Source organism: Schistocerca cancellata, chromosome 12 (assembly GCF_023864275.1).
Source record: "Schistocerca cancellata isolate TAMUIC-IGC-003103 chromosome 12, iqSchCanc2.1, whole genome shotgun sequence".
In the NCBI taxonomy this organism is placed as follows: Eukaryota; Metazoa; Arthropoda; class Insecta; order Orthoptera; family Acrididae; genus Schistocerca; species Schistocerca cancellata.
In genome coordinates this window covers 162,782,579-162,808,823 of record NC_064637.1, presented here as the reverse complement: position 1 = coordinate 162,808,823, position 26,245 = coordinate 162,782,579, and the positions used below count along the sequence as shown (strand labels likewise).

Genomic DNA, 26,245 nt, shown 5'->3' with positions numbered 1-26,245 from the left:
CTTACAGTCGAACCATCCGAGCTGGCGCGATCCGAAGTGCATCGTCTGCCTTTCCGTTTGGCAGTTGTATATCGGTTATTAACACTTGCGAAATAATGGAATGATCGGACGCTATTGAGAGATGCTTTAATTTCTAATGTAAGTAAGTACGCTGTTTAGTTTGTCTAGTAATAATAATAGAACATCGTCATTTTGGCGCGCAACTTCCGAACACAGCAGCCAATCGCGGAGAAGGACCACAATGTAGGCGGTCTTTCTGACGATACCCGTACCGAACAAACCATCTGTCATCGGAACGTCATCTTGCCACTGCTGCCTTCTCAACTGCTCTAAGAAGAGCTTCTTGTACTCGAATATGACGGATCCAAAGTCAGAAATATTACAAAATGTTACGATGTTTGGATGACACAAAAATATCGCGAACCGTTGACCTCGCCGAAGTGACGTGGCTTCCCTGCCCCGACGACACAGATAGCCGCACCGTAGGTGCAGAGGCCGAGGCGGAGGCAGAGGCCAGACAAACGTGTGCTGCAGGGAAGCCAGTCCAGCCTCGTGACGTGCCCTCGCCGTGTACAGGGGATGCGTAGGAGTACGGGAGCACCGCAAATGCAGGTCATTAATCTGATACCGCGGGCCGCGGAATTTGAATCCCCGCCAGACGTCATGGACGTCAAAGACCCCTAGAGGTCTCTGCACCATCGCGCCGTAAGCTGTGGCGGCGCGCGTCTCCTGGCCCGCTTTTAGTGTGAGGGCGCCACAGTGGAGCACGTGGCTGCAGCGGCCAATAGCGGCGTCCCCGATAGAGTACTTAAGCGCCTGCCTGTTGCTCAGCCTGCCCGCTCCATCCAATCCAAAGCCCACAACCGCCTCCGCCTCCTCAAACTCCTCTCTGGCCGGACATGGAGGTTTCACCCCTCTACCATCCTCCACACCTACAAATCCTTAATCCGTCCCATCCTCTGTTATGCCAGTCCTGCCTGGATATCTGCCCCCCCCCCCCCAAATTCTATAAGTCCCTCCAGATCCTCGAGCGTCGTGCACTCCGCCTCGCCTTCCGTATCCGCCTCCCGTCCCCCACGCGGATCCTCTATGATCTCATTCCTTTCCCCCATCTGCTCCTATTCCTCGAACATATCCGCATCCTCTACACCTCCCGCCGTCTTGAACCCCCACCCCCTGGTTGCTCCTCTCCTCTCCCATCCCCGCCCCCTGCCACGTCTTCACCGTTGTGTCCCCCCTACCCTCCATCTCTACACCCTACATCTCCTTTCCCAAGGTGGCTTCCATCAACTCCCCCTTCCGGATGATGCCCTCTCTCCCTGCATTTATCCCTCCTATCAACTCTGATCCTCACTCCCCCTCCTTTCCTCTGTCCTTTTCCCGGGCTCCCTCTCCCCCCCTTGCATCCTCTTTCTTTCCCACCTCCCCTCTCTTTGCCCCCTTGTCTCCCCCGAGTCCTTTTACATTTCCCTCCTCTGCCTCGTCTCATTCCCTCTCGCGTCTGCCCTCCCCTATTAGTCCTCTCCCTGCTTGGTTCCCCCCCCCTTTTCGTTTTTTCCTCTCCTCCCTCCTTGTCTTTCCCCCTCCTCCAGGTCCTTCCCCCCCCCCCATCTGCCCTTGGCTCGGGAGTGCCATATTTGTGCCGCCATTTTCGTGCAGTGTTTTACAGTGTGTGCTTTTCCACTGAGTGTTCCGTGTTGTGTCTTTTGGGAAGTGTAGCGAACAGCCATCATACTGTCGCTGGGTGTGATTTTTTATGTCTTGCGAACAGAAACCAGACTGTCGCCCTGTTTTTTAATTGTGTGTCTACTATGTTACTTGTCTGATTCCTGTGTATTTTATCACCATTGCCAACCCCCTTTTGCTTTCTGTTTTAAGTTTCCGCATTTTTACGCCATTTTACAGTTTAAGTCAGCATTTTATCGCCTGTTTTTCCTTGTTTCTTTCTTCTTCCTTTTTAAAAAAAAGTCTGTAGGCTGTAGAGCAGCGTACTAAGATTCTGCCAGCCCGCCCCCTTCGGGGGGGAATTGAAAACCAGTAAAGAAGGAAAAAAAAAAAAGCTCAGCCTGCCAGTCTAGCCTTGCGTACGTCTCGGGACACATCGCCTCGCATTAGACAGCGTATTTACTTTCGATGTTTTCTTTACGAGTGGGCGTGGTTGTGTTGTTTGGTTTTCTTCGCTCTGTTGTTCCGTTCTTGTTGTTGTCGTCGTCGTAAGGTCCATGTTGGTGGTGTCCGTCCTCTCCCGTTCCCGTTGTGTTGCTGTTCGCGGGCCGCTCCGCGGGTCCCGTCGCCTTCCCGTCACTTCATCCCCGCGACTGTTACGGTCGCCGTTACAACAATTAATATGCGTAATGCGGTGTGGGAAAACCGTCGGCACTCAAAACACGTTCCAGTCGTCGCGGAATGGATAAATACAGGTCCTGTGTGGACTTCGTGGAAATATCGCACTGAGGAGTGAGATGCACATATACAGATGGAGGGAGCATTGCGTACACGAGGCATAAAAAGACAGTGAATTGGCGGGGCTGTCATTTTGTACTCGGGTGATTCACGTAAAACGTTTTCCGACACGATTATGGCAGCACGACGGGAATTAAGACTTTTGTACGCGGAATGGTAGTTGGATCTAAACACACGGAACATTCCATTATAAAACTCGTCGGGAAATTTCAATATTCCGAGATCCACACTGTCAGGATGTGCCGAGAGCACCAAACCTCAGGCATTACCTCTCACGACCGACAACGCAGTGGCCGACGGCCTTCATTTAACGACCGACAGCAGCGGCGTTTCCGTAGAGTTCCCAGTGCTGAGAGACGAGCAACGCCGCGTGAAGTACCTACGGGAATCAATGTGGTACGCTCGACGAACGTATCCGTCAGGACAGTGCGGCCGAATCTGGCACGGGCTGTGGCAGCAGACGTCCGACGCGAGTGCCTCTGCTCACAGCACAGACGTCGCCTGCAGCGCCTCTCCTGGAGTCGTGACCGTAGCGGTTGGACCCTGGGCGACCGGAAACCCGTGGCGCCGATTTCAGTCGGTGAGAGCTGATGGCGGGGTTCGAGTACGGCGCAGATCCCACCAAGCCATGGGCCGTTCGTGGGTTTTACGTTCCCAAACATATCACTGGCCCACAGTTGTTCGCAATTTGTTTCCAGGACCTTTGGACGATTCAAATGAAGGATTTGACCGTTCGCATCACGTGACATTAACTCTGTCAAACATTTATGGGACATAATCTAGAGATGAGTTCGTGCACAAAATACTGCACCGCCAACACTTTCGCAGTCAGGGATGACATGACTCGGTATTTTTGCAGGGGACTTCCGACGACTTGTCGAGTCGATGCCACTTCGAGTTGCTGCGCTACACAGGAAAGAAGGAGGCATCCCGTGACCTTCTGTCACCTCACCGCCAATCGTTCTTACTGCAAAATAGTGAGGTGTTCGGGTAACGCCAATGAAAGTGGATAGCAATCTCACACACCCTTCTGTCCAAATTAGACTCCAAAGGGTGAACAATATTGAGTCGTGGTGACAGTGGTGTGGCCAGGTGAAGTGGGACAACTCGTGTCGGCCCTCACAAAACTAGAGATGGGCAAAACTGTTCTTTTCAGAGATTGGATCAGAACTGTTCACTCCCTGAAATGAATTAGCTCTTTTTCATGACTCACCACTCATTTACAATAGAAAATAAATGGCAGGCACATTGCCCTTTAAACTTGGTTTATTCCAGTACTATACCTGTATTTTGATCTTATTTGATCCTATTTTGAAGTAACACAGATAATGAGTAAGCATTTTGTATTGTTTATTGAAATTTCCACGATATGACAAAGTTTTTGATTATTGATTTATTTTGCACTATCGTGGTTTTTTGGGTGATCGGAAAATGTTGTAACTTGAGATTTACATTAACAATATATTTGGCTATAATGTATTAAAATTTCATTAACCTCATACAAATACATCGCAAGCCATATATTTTTAAAGTGAACGTTTCCTTTCGAAGACGCCTAAAATCGCAAAATCCGTACCAGAATAAGAAAAAAAAATATAAATTTGACTGTAAAACGAAGGTGCTGCATATAGCCTTACGCAGAATAAAACAAGGAAAGTATTGGTGTATCACATTTTGCGATACTTTTATCGGTTCGCTTGTAATTAAAGCGTAAATTCGAGTGTCCATAATAAAAATCCTATAGTAAGAGGAGTCGTCAGGAACCTAATCTGATCAGTTTAAACAAATAAAAATAAAATAAAAACAAATGATGTATACATAACATAATAATGTAATATACATAGCGGTATTACTACGAAGAACAATATCCAGTAGAGACGAACTCCGATGCAGAAGCACTGAGTCGAGCAGGTCGAGCCGCGAGCTGTATTCCTGCGTGAGCTAAGACTGCAGAGACCAGAGTGACACCTGAGTCGCTTTGCTCAACGCTCTGGCTAGAACGGTGGGGTGAGCGTTGAGCGGGCGAGTTCCGAGGGTGGGGGGAGCGGTGAACTCACCCGCTCCGAGACAAATCGTCCGTTCCCTTGCGAGCAGGTTGTTGCAAGTAGTTCCTATGTTATCCGCTAGGTGGCTCTCTGTCCTGTTGCTCGCATCAACTGCCCAGAGGGCAGGACGTGCGACTGAAACGATCGCCGACAGAGTGCGATGCGAAGTTAAGCTGCAGCAGACACTGCACGCGGCAGACGACGCACAGAGACGGCACGGAATATGTGAAACACAAAATCCAGTGGGGCACTGCACAATGCAGGCAGCCAAGGTAGAAGCAGGGCAGAGGCCAGCGCTGGCTGTGTTGTGTGGCGTGCACTGTGCTCTGACCAGCAGAGGCGCTGCTGATATGCTCCGTCTCTCTCTCTCTCTCTCTCTCTCTCTCTCTCTCTCTCTCTCTCTCTCTCTGCCGTGGGAAACGTTTGGAGCTACCGTTCTTTTTTTCTGAATCACTGATTGTTCACTCCTTTGAAAGATTGAACTCTATGAATTAGTTCAAGAGCGGATCCCCCATCTCTACACAAAACCAGTCCTGGACAAGGCGAGCTGTGTGAACAGGGCACTGTCCTCTTGGGAACACTGCATCGCCACTGGGACACAAACATGGACCCCATCATCCCAATTGGTCATATAATGCTTGACAGTATCTGCGTTTGCGTTCCAACACGCATATCTCGTGGTGTTTTCATATTTTTGTTTAGCCCATGTATGTACTGACACTCTCGTATAATTTTAAAATTTTACGATAAATACGAAGGAAAACGTTTTCCACTGTGAATCAGTTTATTGTGTGTCAAAACATTAGCCTTTACTATTTATAGACTTTCGGATTGTGTGATGTTGAGTGACGTAGTGGTTGGCTGCTTGCAGTCCACAGTACCACCTGTTCTGTGACTATCGCCGCCGCCGCCGCCGCCACCACCACCACCACCACCACCACCACCCCCACCACCACCCATTTCGCTGCTGCTGCTGCTCCTGCTACTACCACCCCCACCACCACCACCACCCTCACCACCACCCCCACCACCACCACCACCACCACCACCACCACCACCCACACTGCTGCTGCCAGCACTACCACGACCACTAACAGCACTTGTGTGATGGCCCCCCCTGTTGCAGGTTCTTCGCGGGCACGGTGCTGCAGTACCAGCTGCACAGGGCGGCGTGCCGCGCGGCCGGCAAGTTCGACCCGGGCAACCCGGCCAGGATGCCGCTGCACAAGTGCGACGTCTACCGCAGCCCGGAGGCCGGGGAAGTGCTCAGGTGGGTAGTGGGCTCTCCACACTGCACTGCACCAGTCACACTCCGACACGAACGAATTATCCGACTGCGACGGAAATCGGTGGGACGCGACGTACGTGTTCAGACGAGCAAATGAGTGCGATATCACAATAATTGGGTCATTTATGCGAGAGGTACAGCTTCACAAATTGAGCGGGTCGGCCAGCCTCTGGCTCTCTTGCGAGCAGTTATTTGGCTCTGCACTGACTGACAGTGCAGAGCAGTTCTCTTAGGTTGTTCGCAGATGATGCTGTAATTTACCGTTTAGTAAGGTCATCCGAAGATCAGTATCAGTTGCAAAGCGATTTAGAAAAGATTGCTGTATGGTGTGGCAGGTGGCAGTTGACGCTAAATAACGAAAAGTGTGAGGTGGTTCACACGAGTTACAAAAGAAATCCATTGGAATTCGATTACTCGATAAATAGTACAATTCTCGAGGCCGTCAAGTAGACAAGTGTAATGTGCTGCGAATACACAGAAAGATAGATCCTTTATCATTTAGCTACAAAATAGCAGGTCAGCAACTGGAAGCAGTTAATACCATAAATTATCTGGGAGTACGCATTAGGAGTGATTATATAATGTTGATCGTCGGTAAAGCAGATGCCAGACTGAGATTCATTGGAAGAATCATAAGGAAATGCAATCCGAAAACAAAGGAAGTAGGTTACAGTACGCTTGTTCGCCCACTGCTTGAATACTGCTCAGCAGTGTGGGATCCGTACCAGATAGAGTTGATACAAGACATAGAGAAGATCCAACGGAGAGCAGCGCCCTTCGTTACAGGATCATTTAGTAATCGCGAAAGCGTTACGGAGATGATAGATAAACTCAAGTGGAAGACTCTGCAGGAGAGACGCTCAGTAGCTCGGTACGGGCTTTTGTCAAAGTTTCGAGAACATACCTTCACCGAAGAGTCAAGGAGTATATTGCTCCCTCCTACGTATATCTCGCGAAGAGACCATGAGGATAAAATCAGAGAGATTAGAGCCCACACAGAGGCATACCGACAATCCTTCTTTCCACGACCAATACGAGACTGGAATAGAAGTGAGAACCGATAGAGGTACTGAAGGTACCCTCCGCCACACACCGTCAGGTGGTTTGCGGAGTATGGATGTAGATGTAGATGAATTCAACTAAGTACCTGGGTGTTAAAATTACGAACAACTTCAGTTGGAAAGACCACATAGATAATATTGTGGGGAAGGCGAGCCAAAGGTTGCGTTTCATTGGCAGGACACTTAGAAGACGCAACAAGTCCACTAAAGAGACAGCTTACACTACACTCGTTCGTCCTCTGTTAGAATATTGCTGCGCGGTGTGGGATCCTTACCAGGTGGGATTGACGGAGGACATCGAAAGCGTGTAAAAAAGGGGAGCTCGTTTCGTGTTATCACGTAATAGGGGAGAGACTGAGGCTGATATGATACGCGAGTTGGGATGGAAGTCATTAAAGCAAAGACGTTTTTCGTCGTGGCGTGATCTATTTACGAAATTTCAGCCACCAACTTTCTCTTCCGAATGCGAAAATATTTTGTTGAGCCCAACCTACATAGGTAGGAATGATCATCAAAATAAAATAAATCAGAGCTCGAGCACAAAGGTTTAGGTGTTCGTTTTTCCCGCGTGCTGTTCGGGAGTGTAATGGTAGAGAGATAGTATGATTGTGGTTCGATGAACCCTCTGCCAAGCACTTAAATGTGAATTGCAGAGTAATCATGTAGATGTAGACAGAACTGTTGTATGTTCTCCAGAATATCGTGCCAAATTCTGTGCAACTGGCGCGTTAAATCGTCAAAAAAATCTCACGTTGGTTGGTTGGTTGGTTGGGGGGTCCTGCCCGCAATTTTCCAAAACTTTTCAATTGGGGAGAGATCTGGAGACCTTGCTGGCGAAGGTACGGTCTGACAAGCGCAAAGACAAGCAGTGGAAACTGTCTGTAGTAGAACTGTCTTGTTTGCTTCAAAGTCAGTCCCGATGACCACCAAAGACGCGTCCGGAGTCGCCCCAGACAGCGGTGGGACACCTGAGTGACCCTGCCGTACAGCCCGCGCCGTTTGTTTTGACAGCGGGACCCCCTCTGGTTGCCATCCACGGTACGCCGACGGTGTCGTGCGCCCCGTTTCGTCCCCCTACCCCTCCATGGTCCGCCCACGCAGTACGCGTGAAGTTGGGCACGCACTGTCTGGTCTTGCTTTAACATGTCTGTCAATGCAACCGAGCGCTGTTCACAATTCCACCACTGTAATAAAGAAAACATTACTGAAAATGCTACAGTCAAAGTAAGATGAACACTTCTCCAAAAGTTGCCTGCAGATGGATGAAGCCACCAGTCAGTTAATCGCTAAGTCGCTCTCAATGTAGACGTCGCGTGCGGTCATTGACAGGCAACTAATATTGTGTGGCGTTAAAATGTAACAAGCATATTCTAGATAACATGTACTAAGGTTAATCTAAAACTATTTTATGGAGGTGGAATTGTACAACTTAAATGAATGTTCAGAGCCGCGCTGGATTAGCTGAGCGGTCGCCGGCACGGTAACTCAGCGTGTTCGGTCAGAGGGTTAGCTGCCCTCTGCAATAAAAAAACTGAGTGAATGGATCAACGACGAACTGAAACGGGTGTCTTGCGACGTCCGCCCCGACCAGATACAACGAACCAAAGCGAACAAAATGAGATTAAAAAAAAAAAAAAAAAGCGGTCTAAGGCGCTGCAATCGTGGCCTGTTCGGCTGGTCCTCCCTCGGGCATGGGTGTGTGTGTTTGTCCTTAGGATAATTTATGTTAAGTAATGTGTAAGCTTAGGGACTGATGACCTTAGCAGTTAAGTCCCATAAGATTTCACACACATTTGAACATGTTTTGAATGTTCAGAACTCTATTATGCAATCCAAAGCTGTATCAGTATATCTCGTTAGAGACGATCGATCTCCGTCCAGGATCAGACCACTGTCAGTTCCAAAAACAGTCACAGCTATGCATTTGTGCAACTGGAATAACAGTCGAATGTCACGTGTGTACAGCTACTGTTAGTGACGAAACAATCTACATCTGCTAAGTGTTATTTCAGTTACGCAAACGCATAGCTGAGACGGTTTGATCCTAGACCAAAATCGATCGTCCCTAATAAAATATACTGATACAGCTGTGTATTGTATAATGCATTTCTAAACAATAATTTAAAACTAATGACCTGAGAATAAGCAAGAACGAAGTTCCATTAAACATATTCTGAGACAGAAAAAAGATAGATCAGTTAAAATCTTTTTCTTAGCTGGAAATTTTATCCACATTGGCTCAGAAGATATACAGAAGAAATGAGAGGATATCTATCGGAAAGAGAACGTTTAAAAAAGGTGAAGAAGCAGTTACTAACATCTAGAAGAATTCGAATACAGGTGAGTAAAAGATTAGCTAAATGTTACGTCTGGGGTGTAGTGTTATACAGTAGTTAATTATGGACAGTTCAACAGAAATCAGAGAGATACTTAGAAACGTTTGTTACATGGATATGGAAAAAAGAATGATTAAGCTGAAGTGGAGTGACAGACTTAAGAACTAAGATTATTGGAAGTACTGTAATTAGAACGAGAAAAAAAATCTTGACTGCGACATATACAGCGAAGAATTGTATAGGCAAGAGTGGAAGAGATAGGAAGGACGACGTTAGAAGAGTACGAACATCCAGATGACAGATGATGCCCGAAACAGCACACGATGCAGAGTCCAAAGTTGAAACCTGTCATCAGACAGATACACAGAAGAACAAGCAGCAGCACCTTGCATAAATGAATCTAATATTCAGACGTGAGGCGTCTTGTTAAAATTCACTTTAATAGTTAAACACTGTTCAAAAACATTCTTTAAGGACCGTATTTCGCTTGTGCGAAAGCTTGTTTTTAACAGTTTCTTTTTTCGAAAGTGTTGCATCTGACCCCTTTCCTCTGTATTTTACAGCCATATAATTCTCTTTTTTCATTTGTTGTCCATTTTTTAACGGAACGCTAAGTTTTCTGCTTGTGCTGTGCTTTAGTTTCTGTAAACATCTTACCGACTACTTCAGCAACGTCACCTTTATTTACAGTGACTTGCTTGAGAACGGCTATTTACTTTTTTTCCTTCCCTGCGCCAAATATGTGACACGTGGATTATATGACGTACAGGGAGACGCTAAACACCGCATAATGTTGTTACAAGTCTGCTACTGTGTTGTTCCTCTTATTTTACAGCTACTGACTTGGGTTCGTGCGGTAAAAATTACGAATTTTCACAACTTGTGGTTAATCACGTACAGTTTTAAGTAGTCTCATCTACTTTGATAAGTATGTATTTATGTTTTCTTTTTTATTGCTGAAGACGGCCAATAAGTGAGACTGTTACAGTAAATATTTTAAAAACCATACGCGGTTGTGGCAACTCTCACGATAATATGTGATCTGATATTGAAATAGTCTCATCTAAATGAAGCAAAGGTACATGTGGTTGTACAGTTTGTTTTTTCGGATAACGTTGCTGTTTTTCTCCTCCTTCACTTTCCGTGTTAATGTCTGTTCACACGGAGTGGTAGATGGTATCGCAACCAGATATACGACACTAGTCGGAACGTCACTTAGCCCGGTGCCGAAGGGTCAGAGAGAAGCTTATGAGACACCGCCCGTGACACAAAGAGTCAGAGTATATTATCGGAACTAAGGAACCTGCAAATTCATGGCAGTCGGTCAGTGGCCTGGACAAGGCTCATGGCGGCTTTTCAACACAAATGTCGTACCGTGAACTCCAGAGCAGCGAAAGAAAAAACAGAAAAATGTCATATAAATATTTAAAAAGATTAGTAAATAAATGTCAGACTAAATTTCACTCTCGATAGTTGGCAATTGACGTGAGGGCAGAGGAAGTTTGAATAATTGATAGAGCGATTTAACGAAAGTTTGGCGGCTGAAGGAGGAATCAAGAAAACTCGAATTAGATTTGTCCCTTCGTCTTCCTCTCTTCACGTTACAACCCCACCCCAGTAGGAGGCTGCGGTTTCTTACCCCTGGCCCCTACAGTATTTCTTTCCAGGTAGGTAAATGGTACGTGTACCAAGTTTGGTGGAAATCTATCCAGGGGCTCATGAGTTCTTCAGCTCCGGCTTTGCCCACATATGCGCGTGGCACACACACAGAAGAGCCAAAGAAACTGGTACACCTGCCTAATGCCGTGTAGGGCTCCCGCGAACACCCACAGGTGCCATCGACTCCATTATTGTCTGAAGCATCCCAGATATGCTCAATAATGTTCATATTTGGGGAGTTTCGTGGCTAGCCGAATTATACACACAACAATGTTCCTGGAGCCACTGTGGAGCAGTTCTGGACGTGTGGGATGTCGCATTGTCCTGCTGGAGTTGCCGTAATCCGTCGGAATGGACAAGAACGGATGCAGGTGATCAGACACGTTTCATTGCAACTGCACACGCTCCACACCATTAGAGAGCATGCACCAGCTTGAACCGTTCCCTGCTGATATGCAGGTTCCATGGAATCGTGAGGTTGTCTCCGTATCCATACACGCTCGATACAATTTGAAATGAGACTCATCCAAGGAGGCAATATGTTTCCAGTGATCAACAGTCCGATGTCGGTGTTGACGGGCCCAGATGAGGCGTAAAGCGCTGTGTTGCGCAGTCATCGACGATACACGAGTGGGCTTTCGGCTCCGAAAGCCCGTATCGATGATGTTCCGTTGAATGGTTCACAAGCTGACACTTGTTGATGTCCTACCATTGTAATCTGCAGCAACACGGGGAAGGGTTGCACTTACGACACGTTGAACGATTCTCTTCAGTCGTCGTCGGTCCCGTTCTCGCAGCATCTTCTTCCGGCCGCAGCTATGTCGGAGATTGTATGTTTTACCGGATTCCTCGTATTCACGGTACGCTCGTCAAATGGTCGTCCACTTCGTGCTACCCCGGAGATGCTGTGTCCCATCGCTCGTGCGCCGACTAGAACACCACATTCAAACTCAGTTACATCTTGATAACCTGCCACTGTAGCAGCAGTAACAGATCTAACAACTGCGCCAGACACTTGTCGTCTTATATAGCCGTTGCCGACAGCAGAGCCGTATGCTGCCTGTCTTTGTATCTCTGTATAGGATTTCGCATGCCTGCACCAGTTTCTTTGGCACTTGCGCGCACACACACATTTCACCCGTATCTCTAGGCACATAAAAATGTCCGAATTGTGTTGTAAAGACATCCTTAATGTGGAGTAACGAATGTCATTTTTCGTGGTACTGTAATGACGCAAATGAGTGTAGGGTACGGCGCGCTGCCGCCAGAAGGAGAGCAAGCTGTTGGGCTACGAGACTCACAAGGGGGGGCCGCGACGTTTGGAGCGCGGATCTACTGCAAACTTCGTACACTCGTAGTACTCCACGAGGATAACAAAATGTGTAAGCTGTAGCGCGTACTTCTCAAGCGTTACGGTGAAAATCGCAAGATAATTTCCGTCGTCATATATATATATTTCTGTCCGTGGCCATTTTTCACCATGAAGCGGCTGCAGTCAATTGATGCCGGCGCGGTAGCTCAGCGTGTTCGGTCAGAGCGTTAGGTGCCCTTCCTAAAAAAACTCGGAGAATGGATGAACGAACAAACTGAACGGGTGTCATCGGACGTCCGCCCTGAACAAATTCAACGAACATTACAGAACAAAATGATTTTAAAAAAAAGTGGTTGCAGTTCAAGCCGCTGGATCGCTGGATCTAGTTCCGTTCGTCAGTTTTTTTTAATTTTCAACACAGTCGTTTTCTTTACTATTTATATTACAATTGATATAATGGGAAAAAATACGTGCAATCGGATGAACTTTTATTAAATTTACGACGTTATTTGGAGTCCAATAATTTTTATTAACAAATAATACAATATTGATAACTATCGACTAGTAAACGACCAAACGCATATTGATAATGTATGCTTGCCCGTGTCTTCAAAACGGTTTGTATTTCATCGAAAGAGAACGAGAAATTGCTTCTCTGAAGACGCTATTAATAACACTCGATACTGCATAACCAATTATCAGCGCCGATTTTTAAGGAAATAGTGTGTTATGCATGGTTTGCTTACAAATTATCGTCTGCAAGACAGATTTTTGAAAATGTTAACGAGGTTTGTTAAAGACATTGCGTATGCGGAAACACAGCATTTATTCAATGCAACTGGTGCCGTGTAACTACGTTTTCCATGTTTTTACGAAATATACTATCCTGCAACTTGTACTCGGAATGTCGAAAGCGACGATTAATTGTACATCTTTCGAAAGCCGTCTGTGCCGGTCAAAACTTGGAGGTAACAAGTCGTTTCGGGGTCCTTCCAGGTATAAGGCATTTCTCAAATCACGACCAAGCGTACATTTTCAGTATCACTTTATGCGTTTGGTCGTTTACTAGTCGACAGTTATGAATATTACATTATTTGTGATAATAAAAAGTAGTAGACTGCCAAATAAGATTGTAAATTTAATAAAAGTTCATCCGATTACACGTATTTTCCCCATTATATCAATTGTAATATAAATAGTGAAGAAAACGACTGTGTTGAAAATAAAAGAAAAAACTGACGAACGGGACTCGAACCAGTGGTTACGGGGCTCGAACGCTAACCACTCGGCTGCCGCCGCTTCATGGTAAAAATGGCCACGCGCAGGTATATATCTGACGGCCGAAATTATCTTGCGATTTTTCTCAATAACGCTTGAGAAGTGAGCGCTACTGCTTACACATTTTGTTGTCCTCGTGGAGAACTACGAGTGTACGAAGTTTGCAGCAAATCCGCGTTTCAAACGTCACGGATTTCCCTTGTCAGTGCTGCTGTTTGCTTGGCCGAGCGGTTCTACAGTCTGGAACCGCGCGACCGCTGCGGTCGCAGGTTCGAATCCTGCCTCGGGCACGGATGTGTGTGATGTCCTTAGGTTTAAGTAGTTCTAGGTTCTAGGGGACTGATGACCTCAGAAGTTAAGTCTTGGTGTGCGGTGCAGGCGACTGATGCGGCCGGGCTCGTCGGCGCCGTGGCAGGAGGCGCTGCGGCTGGCCGCCAACGAGTCGCAGCTGGACGGCTCGGCCGTCAGGGACTACTTCCGGCCGCTCGAGGACTGGCTCGCCCAGGAGAACCAGCGCACCGGCGAGTACGTCGGCTGGCTCTACGGTGGGTACCGCGCGCTTCCGGGGACGCCTCAAACAGAAGGCATATTACAAGGAAAAACACACACACGGGGTGATTCAGCTGCCCCTACCGCTTTCGTTTTATGCAACCCGCAATGTTGACATCCATAAACCACGCGCGAATGTTTAGATTCTCTTTAGATTAGATTTACTTTCATTCCAATTGATCCGTAGTGAGGAGGTCCTCCAGGATGTGGAACATGTCAGAAAAACAACAATACATGACAAATATTTACAACTAAAACAAATAAGCTAATGTACCATTCCACAGGTCCCAAGTGGAATGATCGTCATTTTTTAATGAACACTAAGAGTCATTTTACAAATACTAATGCACTGAATTTAAAATAAAAAAGTTTTTTATTTATTTATAAGGTAATAAACATGTAATACAACTACTGAAATACTTATTTACAATGAACACATTACTGCACTGAAATGGTGCAGAAGTTAGATTATACTTACACACACACACACACACACACACACACACACACACACACACAGACACACAAATTTTCAGTGAACACATTACTGCACTGAAATTGTGCAGAAGTTATGTTGTACTTATATACAAATCAGTTGGTTTTACTAAGAAATTCATCAATGGAGTAGAAGGAGTTGGACACCAATAAATCCTTTAGGCTTCTCTTAAATCGAATTTCATTGGTTGTTAAGCTTTTTATGGCTGCTGGCAAGTTATTGACAATGTGTGTTCCTGAATAATGCACAAGACTAAGTGACTTTAAATCCTTGTGAAGATTATTCTTATTTCTAGTATTGATTCCATGAATTGAGCTGTTGGTTTGAAAAAGTGATATATTTTTAATGACAAATTTCATTAAGGAATCAATATATTGGGAAGCAGTAGTTAGTATCCCTAGTTCCCTAAACAGGCTTCTGCTGGATGTTCTTGAGTTCACACCACATATAACTCTTACTGCACGTTTTTGTGCCCGGAAAACTTGGCGTGATGAATTACCCCAAAAAATAAACCCATATGACATTATGGAATGAAAGTAAGCATAGTATGCCAGCTTTTTCGTTTTTATATCCCCTATGTCTGACACAATTCGCATTGCAAATAGAGATTTGTTAAGACGCTTCAGCAGTTCCGTGGTGTGCTCCTCCCAGTTGAATTTATTATCAAGCTGTAATCCCAAGAATTTAACACTGTCCACTTCTTCTATCTTCTTGTCGCTCTCGCTCGCTACGCGCAAACTATTAATCCTACACAAATAATGAACAGAACCTTTCCGTAGTTACATTCTAAACATGCATACGTTTTCGTGTGAGGCCACAGATTTCCAGTTATTGAAGGAAACACTTACGAAAGTGTGAGCGTGGCGTTGATCTGCTATTCTGTTCTTCTGTGCAACGGATTAATCTGAGATGTACCCTTTACCCTGTGGCTCCTGCAAGATGCAATTTCCAACTCCACACTACTACAGAAGTCAGACACACACTCCTAACTTTCTAAAGAGAAATGCCTGAAAAACTTTCAGCAATAAATATCTTCTGGAGTCGTCCACTGTAAGGAAATGACATAAAAATTCACAAAATTTCTTACGTAACTAGTGGGATACTTGGTTACTGAAGTAGTGCTAGTTAGTGTAAGAATAACATGAAATTAACGAAAATTATTATTTATTTTGCAAAAATTCTGAGAAATCACAATCGCACTTTTAGTTTGAATTGAACAAGTTACGTCCTGGTTCTTTTTGGAATGTGAAGTTACCTCTTAAGGATAGGATTCGCGATTGAAATTTCTATACAGAGTTTAAGATTGTTATTGACTTGGCAGAATGGCTGAGAGGCGCGCCTACTCAACTTGAATAATTATCCTTTAGAATGTTGCTAGGTACAATCGAGGCTGTCGCGTGTGAAATGCAGTGAAGTGTACTGTTGTGGAGGAAATATGGGGCTCGCAAGAGCTGTAGCGCACAATACACTAAGCTGCGATGACTGCTGTCTGCGTCGCTCGCTGCTGACAAATAAGATAACTCTCGTTCTATCTGGATTGACCTTCGCCAATCAAACTCTCCCTACGCCTTAATGAAGTCAAGGATTCCTATTCGCCCCTAGTCTAACTATTGGCGTAGTACACCGGTCAGATAACCAGTCCACCGCGATGCCACTCAAAAATTCACTCCCAGGCGTTTAATTATAACTCTGTCTGTTCACACCGCACAATAAGTGTGTCAGCCAACACAGTGAACAAAGCTTAATCGCAAGGACTCAATATAGAGTCGCAATTGGATTCGCTCTCGACAGAGGTGCTCTCCCAGTGAAGTACAGGGGAGACACTTGTTCCTCGCTCGAAGAGCGACAACGGAATGGCGCCTCTCCACGCCAGACGTGAAAGGGTATATCTTTCGGTCTGTTCCATTACTCCTTCAGCTCAAGGCGTCAGGAATATCGTCTGCCAATCAGCATTGCTCTTCTAAAACGGGAGAATGACGTTTCGTTCAAGGCGACCAATCCGGAAATCTGTAGTATCGACGTTTGCTGTCTCCTCCTGAAAATCTCTGAAACTACGTGCTATTTGTAAAGAATGCGTAGGCTGGCCGCTCACACACAATGTAGCGGAATTTGCTTTTAAGCTCGACACGGGATCGTTCCCTCTTTCACTCGGGCACACGCTGTCTGCTCCACGGGCGTCCGAGGTTGACTCGTCCTCTGAAGGGACCGGCCTCCTGGCGTGCGGTTGCCTCTCTCGAGCTAAAACCTCCTGTGACCGTCGTGTCTGGAATGTGTGTGTGTACGCCAGCCTCGAGTACTTCAACCCAGGTGCGCACTTGTTTTTGCGTATCATTTACATGAATTCATACAACATTGACTTTATCGAGTTCGGTTTCGAATGAAGCGTCTTGACGTGCGGAATATAATTGTGAGGGCGGAATATGTAAGCAATGAAGGTCAGGAGACCACAACGTCTTACATAAGTGACCTTAAAACGCATCTCCACTCCCACGCTCGTCCCTCACCAGTCGGGATTTGTAATATGTTGTTGTCCATGGCAGTCACTCCTACCGCTGCACAAAAACTTCACAGTACACGACGGTTTTTGGTCTCCATTGATCGGGTTGTGTGTCTACCACCGTAGTCGGCTATCTTGTTAACATTATCAGATTAAACGTGTCCGTGAGAGTAATGAAAGAAAAACGACTTTTGTAAACGTTACGCTAAAACTGATTACTCTGACAAATCGATCCAGACTTAACCCTTAAAAGAACAGTAGTTTCGTCATCAGGTCCCATACTCCGAGGAGGGGACGATGCGAAAGACCCGCGCCGCTGTACTAGGCGAGGTCGTAGTGGAGGTGGTTTGCCATTGCCTTCCTCCGACCGCAATGCGGATGACGACACAACAACACCCAGTCATCTCGAGGCAGGAAAAATCCCTGAACCCGCCGGAAACGAACCCGGGACCCCGTGCACGGGAAGCGAGAACGCTACCGCAAGATTGTCGTCAGAAGGCCTCACGAATACAGCGATGTAATTACTTATTTTGTGCTGTTAAAATTCAGAAAATTGTTAGGTAAAATTTACGTAAGCGTCAGTTTCACTATTCGTAAGTGCTCGGCTAAGTTTGTGGCGTAATAAGACGAGTGAATGAAGAACCAAAAAAAAAAAAAAAAAAAAAAAAAAAAAATAGGTAGACAATGAACTAGAAACCCTGACAAATGGGGCTGAGTGTGGAAGTAGGGATGCATTTTAAGGTCATTGTTGTACGTTTTTCTTGAATGGCTCCAAAATTACGGCGTCTAGCGAAAAGGAATCCCAGTACAAAATATCCTCTTAATTTTTACTGAAAGACTAACAGTTTGGACGCAGCGAATGAGAGGACACGAAACTGGCGTGTGGTTTACGAACGCCGACACTGCGGGTTGTCTAAAACGACGGTGGTAGGGGCAGCTGAATCAGCATATGCTGTATAATTCATAGAATCTGTATGCATTTTTCTGAAACCTTATGTGGTGACCACTTTTCCCAATGTAACGCAGCCAGTTTGGACATATGTATTATACTCCGAAAGTCGAGAGAAACCCTGGCTCGGGGCCTACCCTCCAATTCAAGCACTTTGCTGTTCTCGAATTAAACTATCGACGGTTCCATTCATTCTATAAATGTAACGAGTTGGAGCAAACTGTTATTCTTGTATTGTTTTAAACGTGCCAGCGTTCATCTTGCTGAATGTTTGTCGTCTGCCCATTGAGGTCGGCTTCTAGACTGGAGTCGGGGTGCTTCCTTTCCCTGACAGTTTGTTAAAATGGAGCGGTATTTTGTTCTGTCAACTGGAATGCTAATCTCCATACAACCGTTGTAAGCCCATAAAATCGCTTTTACATTTCAATAATATAATCCATTAATTCTTCACTGAATCCACTCCATAAACTTCTCATACATTTTTGTCTCCTACTCCATCTCTAGTTTTTCAAAGAACTGTTTTGATCGTGTTACATGGAACGGCTTCGCTGCTATAGAAAACGGCATTTATCTTTGTAACCTCAATCGCTACACGTTCCAATGGGTTTTTGCTCTGATTTCCTGACATCTCCATGCGCTAGTATTTGAAACAGTGCCGTTTTAATAATACGACAAAAAATAACAGAACAGAGACCGTTTCAAATAATATGAATTAATTAATTCGAAATCGTCACAAAGGGTCCAGAGGTGATTCAGTGAGATTCATGCACGTAACGGACTTCCGTGCGGGTAAGCATCTTGGTCTCCGTGTCAGCATTACTGGTTCACACATGAAACAACGAGCAACATATCTGTACGACAAAAGACAGTGTTTGAAAACTGATATGGTGCAAAATTGTCAGTCTGTTTAGAAGTGACATACCTTATATCAGACGACTGAAAGCAGAAAGGTATTTACCGAAATATAACGGAAAAAACGTCTTCTGCCAAACTCTCTGACAACAGTGATGATGAAACCAAAATTGCAGAGGTAAGTGTAGATTTCAAACCACATTATAAATATGCAAATAGAGATAAATCGATCGTTTCACAGAGCTATCCTGCAATCCAGCCAAACAAACACAAATATTAAGTCCTATTCTTGAGGCAAAAAATACGGAACAGTGTGTAAATTTAAGTGAATCAGTGGGAACAAAATTAAAACTTGTGAACCAACTCACAAAAGACTATGCTGAAATAAAAGGAAAACTCGATCAAATACAATATGCTAAAAATTCTAGGTTGAGAAAAGAACAATCAAACTCTGCTTATAACGCAGGAATATCGAGCGAAAATAAACAAAACGAGAAGTTAATGTCTTCAAAAAATGAACAAACTGCAGAGACACTCGGTGAACCCGTGGCAAATGACGTAATTTGTAGTTTAGAAAAGAGCAAATCGCAATTAGCCTCTACTGCGGTACACAGAGGAAAAATACACAACAAACAAAAGCTGCAAACAAAAACCTCAACATTAGCACCTGAGAAATTACTGCTCAGATATGTGTTTACAACTGGTTGGCTTAGAACTAGTAGATATGAATATGTTCATTGTTTCAGTGTACCGTTCACCAAATGGAAATATCGAAAACTTTATCATTAATTTGGAAAGTTGTTTACGTCACATAACACACATTAAACCAAAAATTGCACTGTGTGGCGATCTTCATGTACACACAGATGAAAATAGTACAAAAGAGAAAGCATTCTTGAATTTAGTAAATAGTTATGGTTTCCTTATAGCAAACAGACTTCCAACTAGAGGTGATGCCTGCCTCGACACCATTATTACAAATTTAGATGCCTGGAGTAACAAAATAAATTTAGTTGATGCAATGATAGCACACCACAGTGCATTACTCATCAAACTACAAACGAAGGCTCTGGGTAACCAACAGACAAATGCATGGCAATCAAATCGAGTGTTTCACGGAAGAGCGGTGCCTCACTGTCCAGTGTAAACCGGCAGCAAAACCCAGTGATTCCTTAAATGTTCTTTTCCACACACTAAAAACGAAATTTGATGAAATGTTCCCACTGATACCAAAGAAAAGCCACACAGGTAAAGCACAAGGAAAACAGAAAGTAGTAAATGAAAAAACATGGTACACACCTGGGCTAGCCAATCTAAAAAACATTGTCCTAATGGGAATGACTGTGCCAAAGCAGTCACACACCCAAATAGTAAACAATAGTTACACAGCAGTTACTTAAGGGGCCAAGAGACTACAGAAAAAAAAGTAGAAGAAGCTAAAAGGAGGGGGAATGATAGATTCATGAGAGAAGCCTATAACTTGGACTCTAACAAATGAACATAGGAAGAAGCCTACTTCCTCTTCTAATGCCTGCAGTCTTGATGACTTCAATGACTACTTTATCAAAGTTATGGAAAACACTGTTGCTCAGATCCCAGACTCGGTTACCTGCGGTACCTCCCCTTTAGATTCTGATCCTCTGTAGAAAGTACAGGATCTGTCATCTCTGCCCGCATCTCGTGGTCATGCGGTAGCGTTCTCGCTTCCCACGCCCGGGTTCGATTCCCGGCGGGGTCAGGGATTTTCTCTGCCTCGTGATGGCTGGGTGTTGTGTGCTGTCCTGAGGTTAGTTAGGTTTAAGTAGTTCTAAGTTCTAGGGGACTGATGACCATAGATGTTAAGTCCCATAGTGCTCAGAGCCATTTGAACCATCTGTCATCTCTTGTCTATGCGAGTGGGGTGTCCGTGGCAGATCTAGGCACCCTGTACAGGATGGATGGGGACCAGGGTATTGTACTGAGCTCCTAACCAACAAGAGTGAGGTGCTGTCTTCCACTGAAACAAACTGGGTTGGTGACACACTCTCACCGGTTTCGGGGCACTGTGTTTTGTCCGATGTCAGGAGGAGCAACACAAAAGGGTAACAGTCTATGTTAATCATCGGCAGTGCAAACGTATGGCGAATGATAAAATTCCGTAGGGAAATGGCAGCAAGGTCCAGGATAGGACACCAGGTGCGTATGCCTGGGGGCCTCATTCAACATGTTGAAGAGGCCATTCCAGCAGCCATTGTGGGAACAAGGTGCAACCAACTGCAGATTGAGATGGATGTTGCAACAAATGATGCCTGTCGTCTGGGCTCCGAATTCATTCGTGGATCATTCCTTGAAAAGACTAATCTTGCACATGGACTTTCAATGGAGCTCACAGCAGTTTGTACCCCCCCCCCCCCCCCCAAGGGGCTCGCCACTCTTTGGCAGGTTCGTGCTTGGCTACCAGGGCCACAGACGTTACAGCACTTTCTCCTTTCTGTGCTGCATGTCTATTCTCTTGCTATTCTTTTCCCCACACTTGGGGAACATGTCTAGGGTATTATTGGGAATGTTCTGCTGACGTACGAACAGTCTCAACTTTGTTTTTGGCTCTCTTTTCCTTTCTTCTTCTTCCCTGTGCGCCCCTGAAGGCCAACCCATGCATATGACATGTAACACGTGACTGGATAGCACGTAATTCCCAGCCCAGGGTCGACAGGTAGGGTTGGCACATACCCCGTGGTACAGGCCAGGCCCAGGGAGGGAAGATTGGTTGAGCTGTAAACTTCCCAGATTTCCGATTGGTCCCTCTGTCTGATGTTCTAGAGGTATGAACAATCACCTAAGGCAGGTGCACCCCCCCCCCCCCCCAGTCGGAAGGAGCGTGCTAATTGTGGGGGATTTCCTCGCGATGAGTCAATCATCCTGCCCATCAAAGTCTATGAAATGTAAACGTAATGAGGCTACTGATTCGAAGACGCTTCCCACTGCACTGCGGTTCCTTGTGATCTCACATACTGAAGACAGTCAATCCTTTGCCATGGTCAGTCCGTTTATTATCCAGAAAGATGTTGATGCTATTGCTGGCCCTGTGAAATCCTCTCATTTACTGAATGGGACTTTGCTTTTGGAGGCGGCTTCTGATTCTCAAACACAACTGCTTGCTGCCTCGCGTCTCCACGGCTACCTTGTTCATGTTGAGGCACATAGAATTTTGAATTCTTCTCAAGGTGTAATGGACACCAGCCTGCTTGACGGTCTCACCAAGGCTGAAATACACCTCTCTGATCAGGCTGTCATTGCCATCCGTAATGAAAAAGGTCGATTCCTCCTTGGTGCCCACCTGCACTCTTTTACTCACCTTTGATAGGGTGGTGCTGCTGTCCAAGATCAAAGCAGTCTATGAAATTATCACAGTCGGGCCATATATTCCGAATCCGATGTGCTGCAACCAGTGATATCGTTTCAACCACACGAACACCTTGTCGGCACCGAGCCAAATGCGTAACCTGTGGCAGGAATGCACACGAGGACGAATTTCTACCTCCTCCTTCCCACTGTGTCAACTGCAATGGCGGCCACGCCGCCTCCTCTTGGGATTGTCTCGTGTATCTAGATGAGCAGGCTGTTTAAGAGATTAGGGTAAAGGAAAAAGTGCCTTACCCAGTAGCTCGCAAGTTGCTGGCTAGTCAGAAACCCTGTGTTCTCCCGTCTGGCACCTATAGTCCTGTTCTTCTTACCCGTTGCTCCATGAAGGACATGGTTATGCAACCTCAAATTCGGCTCTGAGGTTGTGAAACCGCCTTTTCCTTCCCTGCCTGACTTTTTCCCTCTGTACCATTTACATCCCTCCGTTATTTGCTGTCACTAGGGCAGACTTCCTTTAGCTTATTGTGCAGCTACCCCCCCCCCCCCCCCCGCCCCGTCCCCCCTCCATCTCCCATTTTTGCTACTCCTTGACTTTAATGTGCATCATCCCCTTTGGGGTTCTGCCAGGACCTGTCAGAGAGGTGCCCTCTTGGCTGACCTTAACCAACTTAAACCTCCTCTGCCTTAATACTGGAGTACCCACTTTCCTTTCAGACTCCTCGCGCACCTAGTCCCATTTGGACCTATCCTTTTGCAGTGTCCAGCTTGCACATCGTTGTGAGTGGTCCGTTCTTTCTGATGCCTACTCGTGCGACCATTTCCTACGTGCTCTCCGTCTGCTGACTCCTACCCCATGTGCATGCATGCCCAAATGGCAACTATACTGATCCCTGGCGACCTTTGAAGAACGAGATTTCCCCAGTTGTGATGACCAGGTGGACTATCTCACCAACATTATCCTTACTGCTGCAGAACGTGTCGTGTCCCGGTCCCTTGGTGGACTGAGGCATGCCGTGACGCAATTCGCGCACAGAGACGTGCTCTCCGCGTTTTTAAGCGCCACCCTACACTGGAAAACTGTATTCATTATAAACAGATGAGTGCAAAGTGTCGTCGAGTTCTTCGGGATACCGAAAGAGCTAGTTGGATTTCATTCATTAGTTCTTTTAACAGTTGCACACCTTCCTGTGTCATGTGGGCCAACCTCTGATGGCTCTCTAGAACCAGGATCCAATTTCCAGCCTGACAGTAGCTGACGATTTCGTCGTGGACCCTATTGCTATCTCCAACATCTTGGGCCAGTATTTTGCGGAAGTTTCGATCTCTTCCTACTATCACCCTGCCTTCATCCATCAGAAACGAGTGGAGGAGGCTTGAGCGATACCCTTCTCTTCTCAGAATTGTATGCTACAATGACACCTTTATTATGAGGGAGCTAGATCCATGCTCTCAGTTCATTCCCATCCTCCGCCCCAGGGCCAGATGCCATCCACATCCAGATGTTGCAGCACCTCTCTCTTGCAGGCAAGCACTTTCTACTCAACACGTACAATCGCATCTGCGCTGAGAGCACATTTCCTGGACGCTGGCATGAAGCCACCGACATACCCGTACCTAAGCCTGGTAAGGACAAAAACCTTGCTTCTAGCTACTGCCCCACCTCTCTTACCAGCTGCATTTGCAAGGTGATGGAACGTATGATTCATGCTCGAGTCACGCATGTAAACAAACTGTGCCTCAAGTTTTAAAAAAAATACTTAACCACATACTAGATAGACATGTACCCAGTAGAAAGGTTCATAATGGGAGGGAACCTACATGGTACACAGTCACTGAAAAAAAAAACCCTAAAGAAATAGAGATTACTGCATAATATGAGGGGTACCAAAAAAAACGGAATTATATCTTTTAAAAACGTTTTCAAATGGTTTAGAATAAACCCTTATTCCCTTCAAAATACTCTCCATTACAACTAATACTTCAACCAATTGGTGCTTCCACTGTACAATATATATATATATATATATATATAATAGAGGGAAACATTCCACGTGGGAAAAATATATTTAAAAAGAAAGATTATGAGACTTACCAAACAAAAGCGCTGGCAGGTCGATAGACACACAAACGAACACAAACATACACACAAAATCTAGCTTTCGCAACCAACGGTTGCCTCGTCAGGAAAGAGGGAAGGAGAAGGAAAGACAAAAGGATATGGGTTTTAAGGGAGAGGGTAAGGAGTCATTCCAATCCCGGGAGCGGAAAGACTTACCTTAGGGGGAAAAAAGGACAGGTATACACTCGTGCACACACACACATATCCATCCATACATACAAGACACAAGCAGACATTTGTAAAGGCAAAGAGTTTGAGCAGAGATGTCAGTCGGGACGGAAGTACAGAGGCAAAGATGATGTTGAAAGACAGGTGAGGTATGAGCGGCGGCAGATTGAAATTAGCGGAGATTGAGGCCTGGCGGATAGCGAGAAGAGAGGATATGCTGAAGGGCAAGTTCCCATCTCCGGAGTTGTGACAGGTTGGTGTTAGTGGGAAGTATCCAGATAACCCGGACGGTGTAACACTGTGCCAAGATGTCCTGGCCGTGCACCAAGGCATGTTTAGCCACAGGGTGATCCTCATTACCAACAAACACTGTCTGCCTGTGTCCATTCATGCGAATGGACAGTTTGTTGCTGGTCATTCCCACATAGAACGCTTCACAGTGTAGGCAGGTCAGTTGGTAAATCACGTGGCTCTGCCTTTGATCATGTACACCTTCCGGGTTACAGGACTGGAATAGGTGGTGGTGGGAGGGTGCATGGGACAGGTTTTACACCGGGGACGGTTACAGGGGTAGGAGCCAGAGGGTAGGGAAGGTGGTTTGGGGATTTCATAGGGATGAACTAAGAGGTTACGAAGGTTGGGTGGACGGCGGAAAGACACTCTTGGTGGAGTGGGGAGGATTTCATGAAGGATGGATCTCATTTCAGGGCAGGATTTGAGGAAGTTGTATCCCTGCTGGAGAGCCACATTCAGAATCTGATCCAGTCCCGGAAAGTATATATATATATATATATATATATATATATATTTTTTTTTTGTATTCATCTTTGGAAATGAGTGACATCTCCTCCCACTTTTTTTTTTTTGGGCTTCTTCAGTGTTGTCCTTTCCTGCCCATTTTCATATGTGGAAATAAGAAAAAGTCGCATGGAGCCAAGTCAGGCGAGTATGTGCTTGGGATAGCAGTTCCATGCCATTTTTAGCCAAAATGTGTGTAACAGGAATGGCTATGCGTTGTCATGCTGGAAGATCCCCATCCCCTGTCTGCCACAAATCGAGTCTATATTGACGAACACTATTGTGCAACCTTCTTAAAATGATCTGTAAGCAGAAGCTCTCGAATTTTTTTCGGTATTTCCGTTGATGGACGTCCACAATGACTTGAGGTTTAATAATAATAATAGCTTTATTCAACATCAAATGGTACACTGCACATGTACAAAGAAAACATAATGATTACAGTTATTTGTACAATACACAAGACACATGCTTCTGAATATGTCATTAATTTACAACAAAATTACAATAAGATGTTTACTGATTTCTATTTACATAATTTCACAAAGCATTTGTTGTTGTTCATATAAGTATGGTACTCTTCTAAAGTGTAGAAAGGGTGTTTTACTAAAAATTTCTTAAGCTGATGTTTCAGTTTAATTGTAGGAAGAGCCATGACTGCACTAGGCAGTGCATTAGCTAATTTTATACCTGCATAGTGAGGCCCCTTTTCGTAAAGTCCTGTTCTGTGGATGCCAATGTAAAATCTTTCTTTATTTCTAGTATTGTACTGGTGGAAATCTGAATAAGTGTTTGGGTGCAGTCTTTTCACAAGCAATATGGTTTTTAGAATGTATGTGTTTATAACAGTTAACACCTCTGTTTTTGGAAACAAGTTGCGGCAAGATTCCTTATATTTTGCTCCACAGCATATTCTCAGACCCCTTTTTTGAAGAATGAGTAGCTTATCTAGATTAGCTTTGGTTGTTGCCCCCCCAAATTGCAATACCGTAGTTCAAGTGAGAGGAGAAAAGAGCATGGTATGCAGTCTTTA

General features: G+C 45.4%; 1 protein-coding gene across 1 annotated transcript in view; it reads left to right on the top strand.

The window, feature by feature from the left end:
* The first annotated feature begins 386 nt into the window (after window positions 1-386).
* LOC126109553 (uncharacterized) overlaps window positions 387-26,245 on the top strand; it is a 32,425-nt gene continuing 6,566 nt past the window's right edge. The window contains exons 1-3 of the mRNA XM_049914568.1: window positions 387-583; window positions 5,635-5,778; window positions 13,821-13,987. Of these exons, the coding sequence (XP_049770525.1) occupies window positions 387-583; window positions 5,635-5,778; window positions 13,821-13,987 (508 nt within the window). The remainder of the gene's footprint in view (window positions 584-5,634; window positions 5,779-13,820; window positions 13,988-26,245) is intronic.